Source organism: Nicotiana tomentosiformis, chromosome 7 (genome assembly GCF_000390325.3).
Source record: "Nicotiana tomentosiformis chromosome 7, ASM39032v3, whole genome shotgun sequence".
Taxonomy (NCBI): domain Eukaryota; kingdom Viridiplantae; phylum Streptophyta; class Magnoliopsida; order Solanales; family Solanaceae; genus Nicotiana; species Nicotiana tomentosiformis.
The window spans coordinates 115,895,111-115,906,936 of NC_090818.1; the positions used below are offsets into that span (position 1 = coordinate 115,895,111).

At 42.5% G+C, this 11,826-nt stretch overlaps 1 protein-coding gene across 1 annotated transcript; it reads right to left on the reverse strand.

The window, feature by feature from the left end:
* Positions 1–9,619: 9,619 nt before the first annotated feature.
* Positions 9,620–10,714, reverse strand: LOC138896245 (uncharacterized). The gene is made up of 2 exons (XM_070181038.1): positions 10,130–10,714; positions 9,620–9,784 (listed from the first exon to the last, which is right to left on the reverse strand). Exons 1-2 carry the CDS (start codon positions 10,712–10,714, stop codon positions 9,620–9,622), a joined length of 750 nt encoding a protein of 249 aa, XP_070037139.1.
* Positions 10,715–11,826: the final 1,112 nt, after the last annotated feature.

Genomic DNA, 11,826 nt, shown 5'->3' on the forward strand with positions numbered 1-11,826 from the left:
CATGGTCGGTTGGACTGACCGCTGAAAGCACCCCCGTGCAGGAGGTGCACTAGATAGTGGCGGTGCATAATGGGCAACCTATAACCTGGGAGTTGCCGGAATATCACTAGAAGCTAGAAGTGTTGAATGAATAGGGCAGCTCACAAAGCCCCTACCATGACGGGCTACAACTGGGGCACGGGTACCACTATGTGTGCCGAAATCTCGAGGCCACTTGGCCTCCCTCTCCTCTCTCTCTCCCAGGCCCACATACCCTCCAATCTCCTAGCGATCTCCACTACCTGTAGTATGGGATGTCCATATCCAACTCTCGGGCCATGCTGAATCTGATACCAGGGTTGAGCCCCTCGATAAATCGACGAACTCACTCTCTGACAGTGGATACTAAAGTGATGCATGCCTGGATGATCCACGTCCAATCCACGCTCAATAGTGAGTGGAAACAGTCGTTGGAAGAATAGTATCCAACAAGAGTCGGGCTGATTTCCACAGGGAGTTACTAGGGGTGTTAGGAGTATACACTTGACGAAAGTGAATGGAATAGCTAAATTGAACTTCCACAACAGGTTTTGATTTCTAATTCTAATTTTACTCTAGCAATTATAATATAAGAAAAGAAACTAGAAGTGAATCAGCGTTTTTGGTATTTTTCCAAATAGTTTAAAGGCCTTGGGTTGTGACCATAACCTAGGTGTTTGCCTAATGGAATAAAGACGTTAATGCTTATTTTGTTTATTGGGGTGTATTATAGCTCTCAACTCTATGTTACCCACTTAATACCTCTCAGTCAGAGATTGATTTTGCCCAATTTGGCTTTCTCAAGTCCAAATGGGTATCAACCAAAACATTTGATAAGAGCTCAAGTCGGGTTAATACTATCTCTAGGTTGAACCCTTTAATTGGGTTAATCAATCTCAATTGACCCAATTCCTTATTAACTAAGTTATCCTATACTAGGTCCCTCTTTCTCAAGTAGTGACTAAGTCAAATAGGCATGAATCAATGTTTGCAACCATTAATTCTAAAATTGAAGCATGAACTAAGCTAAATAATCAACACCCAATCATAAACAAGCACTAAATTAGATACCCATAAGGTTTACACACTAGGGTTGGATCGCAACCCTAGTAAAAGTCTAGCTACTCATAATGGGTTTGAAGAAAATAAAGAAGAAAAGCTAATTAAACTCATAATGGAAGATTAAAATGATGAAATCTAATGTAAGTACACCAAAATAATGTAAAATTTCCTAAAGTAGTAAAGAAAAATGGCTACAGTAACTTCAGATGTTCAAACTTGACCTAATTTTGTGAAACTCGTCTATTTACACAGGAATAAAAATCTCAGACAAAAATGCCCCTCGGGAGGTTCTGCGGCCGCACAATTCCATGTGCGGTCCATAGATTACTTCGGCTGGCAGGAAGTGGAGTTCTGCAGCCGCACATTTCTGAACTACGGCCGCAAAGCAATATTCTGTGGCCGCATATTTCTGGACTGTGGCCGCACAATTATTGTAATGTCCGCAATTCTCAAAGGCTCCTGGGCTTGGTCTTTTGCATACTCTCTGATCTTTGACTCTTAGCCCAGTTCTTCGGCCGCACAATTCATGTGTGGTCCGCACATTGCTGAAAGGTCTGCTAAATTTTTTTTCTTGTTTTGCGGCTGCAGAATTCCTTCTGCAGACCTCACTTTTGTGCTTCTGCACCCTTTATTGCATTGTACTTCGGGACACTCCTTTTTTAGTTGAATTTCATCATGGGAGACCAAATTTCCAGTATTCCTACAATTTTGCATAATTTCATTAGTTCTGGGAACATAATTCAATACTTTCATACTAAAACAAAAGCTAAAAGGTGCTAATAAATAGTCAAAATCCTCACTTATCAACTCCTCCAAACTTAAGTCTTTGCTTATCCTCAAGCAAATAAATTAGTTCCCACCTCCAAACGTTAAGGGTCATTTCAGTGATTCAAAGGTGAGCCATCCACACATCAGTTGGGACCAATAATTACCCACATTACTCATGTATTATCAACAAGGCGACAAGTTAAACATTCATGCACATATAGTTGTAATGTAACATTTTAGCTTCAAGAATTGACTTTACTCATCAAGGACTCTTGCTCTATCATGTAGGTCATGGTGGACTCCAAACTCTTCCTCCTCTACTTTCCATTTGCTAGGCTCACTTTAGAAATTTGGAACTAAATCCAAAGATTTATGAAAGGTTCACTCATCTCTCTCAAGAGAATGCCATAAGTACGACTTCAAGTACCATAGGCTTGCCCCTCATGTAGATCGCCACTAACGTAAGCTCACACGGCTTGAAATCAAGTAGGATTTCTTTCGGGATGTAATGAAGGCTTTTGGGTAAAGATCGGATACATTATGGGTGAGTGGTTACACATTTTCTTAAGCACTCCATCTTTCAATTCTCGGCTCACACTTTGCCAATTCTTAGAGGCACTTTCTTTTCATTGGGGACTAGAGAGACTTAACATCACTCTTCTTTGATCATTTCATTCTTTTTCTCCCTTTTTGATTTCTCCATGTTTGGGATCATTACCTCTTTTTGGATCCATTCAACCCTTCCACTTATTCACTTTTTGTGCTTTTCTTTTCTTGCCTTCTCTTCTCATAGAGATCATTTCTTTTCTCTTTTTGTGCCTTGATACCTTTTTCAAGTTCCTCGTCTCTCCCCCAAACTTACCTTTAAGCCGTTTGTTTCACGAGAGTGATAAAGGAAAGCTCGGGTGCCAAGAGAAGGTCACGACCAAACGGGTAAAGGCTTATAACATGGTTATCAAATGAGAAAGGCTAGAGGCTCAAAGGGGTTGACTAGGTATAATGACATTGGTTGGCAATAGAAAACTCAAAAGAGCCAAAGAGAGCCTACAATCACTTTTCAGACCAAGCAAAACTTAGGATTTCGCCTTAAAACACATTCGGGGCAAGTTCTAGACCATTCGCATTGATACTTGGACTAGCAACAATTCATCTCACCCCTCAAGCAACCCGATTGTTAAAGAGGACAGAGCCGAGGGCCCACAACGACCACATTCAAGTTTAAAGATCGCTATGATCCAATTAAACCACTCTATGATTGTGAAAGTCAACACAAGAGTCACAAGAGTCACAAAGTCACTAACTAGAGCTATTTCTTTCAAAAACCTTGTCTCTAACTTTAAGCACGTAATTAAGTGTGTTGGTACCAATTAAAGCATGGTTGACTCTTCGAGCATGACTTAATTAGGTCTTTTTATTCATTACTACTACTATTATTACCTAAACACAAAAATGGACTCATTCCCTTAAGAAGGTTGTCTCGTCATCCATCGTTTGGACAAGTTACCCGGTTCACACAACAACTACCTTTGGAAAGAACCATGGCATTAAGAAGATCAAAGGCTTATTATCTACTAAAACATAAAAATAAGCTACTAAATCAAACAAAGAAGCTACTAATCAAACCAAGAACTAATAAAGAAACAAAAATAAAGAAGCTAATAAGCAAAAACTACTAAAGATAGAATGAATATACATAATGAGAGAAAGAGAGTATATATACATAATAAGAAAAGAGAAAATAATATCAAGTTATTATAGGCCAAACATCTCAGAATGTATCAAATATAATCAACAAACTCCACCCCCCCCCCCCCGAATAAAGATAAGCATTGTCCCCAATGCTTAACAAAATAAGAGTAAAAGAGGGAAATGAGTGAAGAAAACTCCCTATGGCTCCTTGGACATCTTTGTGTCCCCAGCAATGTCACCGCCCGCAGGATCATCTAACTAAATATCATCATCCTCAACTCTAGGTGTGGCTGGGTTGGTGAACATCTGACGTACTGCCTCGGCAGCAAGGTCTGGCTCCTCAGACTGCCCAGCTGGTGCCACCGGTGTTGTTGGTGCTATAGGATCTGGGCCTGAATGGTATGGGTCAATCAGCATGTCAAATGGGAGATCTCCGGCTGTAGCAAGCCTGGTCACCTGTCTCCGGAGCTTGTCCACTGACTTCTTGCTGGCCTAGGACTTTCTCATCTTCTTTTCTTCTTTTCCCAGATCTTCGATCACTGACCCATGCTAATAGTATTCTGGTTCTCAAGGAGCTTTTTCAATGTTTCTTCAATTGTCAGGGGAAACTGAGGTTCCTAAGCAGAAGACTATGCTACAATAGTACTGGAAAAGTCAGACAGCTTTGCAGTGATTGTCTGCATCTAGTTGTTGAGGCTTGCCAATGTTTGGGAGACTCGCAGCACAGAGACTGGGCAGTAGGCATAGGCACCGGCTTCAAAGCCGAGGTGGGAGTTGTGGCAGGAACTTCAGTAGGGGCTGTGGAGGATGACTGAGGCATATCTACGACACTGGAGGAAGGCTCGGCTGAAGTGGATGGAACATCAACTGCCTCAGCGGCTACCGTAGCTGGCTCATTAGACTGGCCCGCGGTGGTAGGAGGCTGAACTTTTGTCTTTTGATTGTTCGCATCCATCAGTGAATACCATGTAAAAGGCTTCTTCAGCCTCGCCTTTATGTCATAATCCCTCAGCTCCGCCCTTGCATCCGTGAGATATTTTGTCAATAGTGTTGGGATACGGGTAGGATGAGTCATCTTGCCGAGCAATCACTGAGATGTTAGCTGACATCACGGCACCCACATGGATAGGGTACTCGGCCATAATAGACGCAACCAGAACTGCCAGAGGAATCGGGAGGTAAGTCTCATTCTGACTCGGGTCCAGTCTGCTGCAGACAAAAGTTTGCCACCCCCTCACCCCGAAACTGAGAGTGCTCCAGTGGATAGGAACCCCAGAGGCAATCCATGTAGGTGGTGGCCCCGATGTTACTAGAATCTCCGCTAACCAAGGACGGGCTGCGTCTCCCAATGCATACTTCTCCAAATATTACTTTGGCTCAACATCTTCGAATCCTAAGTACTTGTTGAGTGTATGTTGATCAAATCTCACTTTTAAGTTCCGTACATTAGTCACTTTTGTCCCTTTTTTGATGTGATCCATATTTGTATAGAATTCCTGGACCAGGTACTCTTTGGCGTCCACTATACTTTGAGTGAACCATATCCACCCCTTATGTTCCCTGAACTGTCTCAGCGCTGCTGGGTTGTACCTCTCCAAACTTTCAATAGAAATTGTCGCTCGAAAGTTAGCGACCTCACTGTCCACCATGTACGAAAGCTGGTGAAGGCAACCAAGCTAACAAATTGGTCCTCCCAAACCTCTTTATTCTTTGACCTTTTAAGGCTGGCAGTTGTAGCATCTCCCCCTCTATCATCATCGGGGATATCCTGAACTGGTGTAACTTGTGCCTCAGGGACAGGTGTGGCCGATGGCTCAGAAGCCTGACTAGCACTCTTCGAGTCCTCGAAAGTTCTATGAGATAAGGAAAGATCGTCCCTGAGTTGGTACCTCCCTTGCGGCATTGACTATACGGCCAGCTGCTCCTGAACAAAGGCTGAGTTACCCTCTGATGCTTCCCTAGACGGGACATATGAGCTCGTGTCAGAACGATCTACACCTCTCCCCCTGTCGGTTGTAGCTTCCTTTGCAATTGTCTTTTGTTAGACAAGGGAAAGGGCACTCTTACCTCGACCCCGAGAAGGTTCACCCCTCCCTTTAGAAGTGTCGCCTTTGCCTCTAGATCGAACCATTATCTGTATCAAGCAAATGCGATTGTTAGTTGCAATTCAATGTTCAAACATACACAGGAGATATGTAAGTATACACCAGAAAACACAGTGAGGTTCAGAGTTAAAGCCTGCTTGCAACAGAAGGATCTGCAGTCCGCGTAATTTACTTGCGGCCACAGATGAGGCCTTGCAGATAACACAATTTTGATTTGCGGCCGCAGAAGTAAAGTGCGGTCCGCATAATTTCACTTGCGACCGTATCTATGAAACCCAAATATGCCAACTTTTTGATGACAGATAATTAACTTATGTGTGGCCGTAACACGATTTTTGTGGTCCGCACAATTAAACTTGCGGCCGTGCATTGGAGTCTCACAGTAGGGACTCTCTGATGATAGTAAAATTGTATTTCTGCGGCCGCAATGGGAATTATGCAGTCCGCACATTTTACCTTGTGATCGTAGATCCCTTCTTCACTAATGATACCTAAGAATCAATTTCTACGAACCGCACAAGTTCAGGTGCGGCCGCAGAATTCAAAATTACGAACAGTTTAGTTATTTCATTCTAGGTTTTGCAATTTTGTGCACAATTTGATATGGTAACGTCATAGAGACATGAAAAAATGTTGACCTAGTCCCCATAGAGAATATATTAGTTAACCCACTACAGATTTACCCCCACATGAATGCGCAATTTAATTCTATTGACAAATGGCCTAAAATGACTTAAAATCTACAAATTAAAAGAAAAAGAGTAACAAGAAAATGAAACATACCAGATGAATGAGTGTGATGAGTGACTGAACAAAGGTGTTATGTGTGTGGACAGATGGATTCACCAAGAAATTGCAAGAGAGTACTGTTTTTGTGCTCATAGAGGGAAAGCAAAAATTGTACAGTAGCCTCTATTCCTCTATTTATACTACATGGTTTTGCTATGGTAAGGAAGGGCGAGTGTGGTTGCACAATTCATGTGCAGTCCGCACTCTGTTACCTGGTGACCTTAACTCGGCACCTCGTCTGCGGTCTGCACAAATTTGTGTGCGGCCGCAGATTTCATGTTGAGGCTGTAGATTTCCTTTTACGGTCGCGCTTTGACCTTTTCTCTGATAGGCTAAACTTCAGAGAGTTGACCTTTTCCACCTTTCATTTGTGCGGTCCGCAAGATAATTGTCCGGCCGCATTGCACTTTTGCTGCAGCAACCATAAATGTGTGGTCTGCACAAATCAACTGCGGTTCGCACTTCTTTCAACACTTAGCCACATTTTTTTCCACAGTTCATGTAAGTCACACTCAGCCCTGTAGCACACTTCAAATCAAGTTAGAACAAAAATAACACATATCTACCAAAGGAAAAGTAAAAGAAACATGGGTTGCCTCCCAAGAAGCACCTGGTTTAACTTCGCGACACGACATAAAATACCATCAATTGAAATGAATAACAGCCACGACGTGGCTATATCCAACCTTTCCCAAATATTGCTTCACCCGGTGACTATTGACTCAGAATACTTCATTATTTTTGTCCTTCAAGTCCAATGCATCAAAAGGTGTCACACCCGTAATTTCAAAAGGACCACTCCATTTAGACTTTAACTTCCCGGGATACATCCTCAACCTTGAGTTGAACAACAATACAAGATCGCCTACCTTGGACTCTTTGTTCCAAATGTATTTGTCATGAAGATATTTCATATTTTCTTTGTACAAGGACGAACTTGTGTAGGAATGGTACCGGAACTCATCTAATTCATTCAAATGTGCAACCCTCAAGTTAGAGGCTACATCCCAATCAAGATTCAACTTCTTTAGAGCCCACATGGCCTTGTGACCAAGTTCCACCGGAATGTGACAAGCTTTCCTGAACACCAACCGGTATGGTGACATTCTAATAGGTGTTTTACAAGTCATCCGATAAGCTCATAATGCATTATCAAGCTTCTTGGACCAATCCGTCTGGTTAGCATTCACTGCTTTGGACAAAATACTCGTTATCTCCCGGTTGGAGACTTTCACTTGACCGCTGGCTTACGGATGATAGGGAGTCGTGACTTTATGAGTGACACCATACTTGCTAAGACAAGTGTCGAAAGATTTGTTGCAAAAATGTGAGACCCCCCCTCCCCCCGTCGTTTATAATTGCCCGCGGAGTACCAAACCTTGTGAAAATATTCTTCTTCAAGAACGCTACCACATTTCTCGCCTTATTGTTAGGTAGAGCAACGGTTTCAACCCATTTAGACACATAATCCACCGCGACCAAGATGTAGGTGTTTCCACAAGAACTCACAAAAGGACCCATGAAGTCAATACCCCACACATAGAAAATATCAATCTCCAAATGGTAGTGAGAGGCATTTCGTTTTTCTTTGAGATTCCACCGGCCCGTTGACATTCATCACATCTTTTCACTAGCTCACTAGCATCCTTGTAGAGAGTGGGCCAATAGATACCGCAACTCAGCACGTTGGCTGCCATTCTTGCTCCACCATGATGACCACCATATAGAGAAGAATGACAATCCCCAATCCACCTTGCTCTTCTTCCAATACACATCTTCTAATCACCTCATCCGTACAAATTCGGAAAAGGTATGGTTCATCCCAATCATAATCTTGAAAATCCCATTTGAGCTTCTTCCTTTGGTTTGAAGAGAGCTCATCCGGGATGATTCCACACATAAGGAAACTTGCAAGATCCGCGAACCATGTCACCTATTTCATTGAAATATACAAGAGTTGCTCATCGGGGAAGGAGTCATTGATTTCAAGGCCATCATGCGGCCTCCCCTCCTCCTCCAAACGATACAAGTGGTCTGTCACTTGGTTTTCACTCCCTTTTCTATCTTGGATGTCAATATCTAATTCTTGCAACAAAAGAACCCATCTCATCAACCGAGTTTTGGAGTCCTTCTTGCTCATAAGATAACAAAGCGCCGCATGATCTGTGTGGTCTTTGCACCCATCAAGTACGGGTAGAACTTCTCAATTGCAAACACAATGGCGGGGAGCTCTTTCACCATAATGGTGTAGTTGACTTGGGCATTATTCATGGTCTTCCTATCATAGTAGACCGGATGAAAAATCTTGTTGATGCGTTGCCCCAAAACAGCCCCAACCGCTACGTCACTTGCATCATACATGGGTTCAAAAGGGACACTCCAATTTGGAGCGGTGATGATGGGAGTAGTTGTCAACTTGAAATTCAACAATTCAAAAACTCTCATCTCTGGTAGAAACCCGCGTAGCCTAAGAAACTCCGCACACCCTTTACCGAAGTTGGAGGTAGAAGTTTAGAAATCAACTCAATCTTTGCCTTGTCAACTTCAATTCCATTCTTTGAGATTATGTGGCCAAGGACAATGCCTTCCTCGACCATGAAATGACATTTCTCCCAATTGCGCACCAAATTTGTTTCTTCACATCTTTCCAACACTTTATCCAAATTTGCAAGACAATCATCAAAAGAATCTCCAACCACCCAGAAGTCATCCATGAAAACTTCAAGGTAGTCCTCCACCATGTCCGTAAAAATAGCCATCATACACCTTTGAAAAGTCGTCGGTGCATTGCACTTACCAAATGGCATCCACTTAGAGGCGAAAGTACCATAGGGACATGTAAAGGTAGTTTTCTCTTGATCCTCTCGAGCAATAAGAATTTGGTTATATCCCGAATACCCATCAAGAAAGTAATAGAAAGCTCGGCCGGCCAATCTGTCAAGCATTTGATCTAAGAAAGGAAGTGGAAAATGACCATTCCTTGTGACTTTGTTGAGCTTGCGATAGTCCATACACACTCTCCAAATGGTCATTGTTCTTGTAGGAATCAACTCATTCTTGTCATTGGTGACCACTGTCATGCCACCCTTCTTTGGGACACATTGAACCGGAGAAGTCCATGAACTATCGGAGATAGGGTAGATAACCCCGGCATCCAACCACTTGATAATCTCCTTCTTGACAACTTCTTACATAGCCTCATTGAGACTCCTTTGATTTTCAATAGATGGTTTGGCGCCTTCCTCAAAGTTGATCTTATGCATGCAAAATGCAGGGCTTATCCTCCGAATATCTGCCAAATTCCACCCTACAGCCCTCTTCCTCTTTTGTTGCACCTCCAAAGTGGAGTCTACCTGCACGATAGTAAAACAAGATGAAAAAATAACCAGTAAAGTAGAACAGGGACCAAGAAATTCATACCGAAGATGTGGAATCAATGGCTTCAACTCCAAGGTAGGAGGCTCTTCAATAGAAGGCTTTGTAGGAGGAGTTGTCCTATTTTCAAGATCCAAGGGCAATTTTCGGGATGCATAGTTGTACGACCCCATTCCTTGCAAAGAGTTCACACATTCCATGAAGCCATCCATCTCGTCATCATCAAAGTTGAGCAAAATGGCCTCCAACATATCACCCACATAGATCATAGCACTTGTATCATCAACAATAACATCGGTCACCAAATCCACAAAAGAGCACACCTCATTGCTATTCGGTTGCCGCATTGACTTACACACATGGAAAACCACTTTTTCATCACCAACCCAGAATGTAAGTTCTCCGGATTCAACATCACAAAAAGCCTTCCCTGTAGCAAGGAAAGGTCTTCCAAGAATAATCGGCATCTCATAATCAACTACACAATCTAGAATCACAAAATCCGTTAGAAGAATGAATTTATCAACACGAACCAAGACATCTTCAATCACTCCCAAAGGTATCTTCATAGTACGATCGGCCATTTTCAATCTCATAGAGGTGGCCCTTGGTTTTCCAATTCCCAAGGTCTTGAAAACCGAATGGGCCATCAAATTTATACTTGCCACAAGACCACAAAGAGCTTTTGTAAACTCGGCACTTCCAATTGTACAAGGAATCGTGAAAGCACCGGGATCCTCCAACTTACGAGCCATTATATGCACAATTGAACTCACTTGATGAGTGACTTTGATGGTATCAAAATTCATTGACCGATTCTTTGTCACGAGATCCTTCATAAACTTTGCATAGCGGGGCGTTTGTTCCAAAGCTTCAACTAATGGCACATTGATTGAGAGACTCTTCATCATTTGAATGAACTTCTTGAATTGATTCTCGCCATCTTTCTTGGCAAGTCTTTGAGGGTATGGAGGTGGAGGCTTAGGAAATGGAGCCTTAGCCTTTTGCAATATCGGCTCTGGTATGTCAATAATGTGATCCCTAGACGGGTTCACCTCCTCTTGAGTCTCTTCCACACTATCATCAATATCAATTAGAACTTCATCATTTGATTGCACCACATTGTTCGGGACCTATTCTTCTAGTACCACTTGCTCATCATCCACAAGTTGCCTTTTACTTGAGGTAGGTGCATTCCCACCTCTTCCACTTTTTGTAGTAATAGCCATGGCATACCCCGTGTTATTTCCACCCTTTGGGTTTACCACTGTGTCACTTGGTAGTGCCCCCTTAGGACGAGAATTTAGAGCTTGAGAGATTTGCCCCATTTGCACTTCTAAGTTTCACATCGATGTGTTGTGTGAGGCAAGTTGGGCATCCGAATCGGCATTATTTTCCATCATTTTCTTGAACATATTTTCAATACACCCCATCTCATTGTTTGAAGAACTTGGACCATGGGAAGGATAAGGAGGCGGGTTGCTCAGTTGTTGATATATCAGGGGCCTTTGAAAACCTGACCCCCAGTTGCCTTGATTGTTACCCCCCCCCCCCCAAATTTCCTTGATTATTGCCACTCCAATTTCCTTGATAGTTGTTGTTATGCCAATTCCCTTGATTGTTGTCACCACTCCAATTTCCTTGGTTGTTAGAATTCCAGTTGCCTTGATTATTTTGAGGTCGCCATTGTTGTTGGTTTGGGCCTTGGAATTTGTTTCCTTGCCCTTGAAAGTTGTTCATATATATCACCTCCTCTTCTTGTTAATTGTAAGAATCATCTTGATCAAAATCACTATCCTCTTACACATAATTCTCCACTCAATTTTGCACTTGTGGACCTTGGTCCTTCTTTTGTTTACCATCATGTTCACCCCTTCCATAGAATTAACTTGCTTAGTATATTGCACTTGTTGGAGTTGATCCTTTGCTAATTGATTCATGGTGGTAGTCAATTCGGTGATGGCTTGCCCATGGTCATGCAACTCATTGTGAAGGTGGATAACATTCGGATCACCTTATG

Bases quoted from the DNA above. Each gene is read 5' to 3' on its own strand.
- LOC138896245 (XM_070181038.1), bottom strand. From the start codon at position 10,714: ATGAAGAGTCTCTCAATCAATGTGCCATTAGTTGAAGCTTTGGAACAA. The intron at 9,785-10,129 runs GTGTGCTCTTTT...ACTATCGTGCAG, and splicing joins GGCAACCGAATAGCAATGAG to GTAGACTCCACTTTGGAGGT.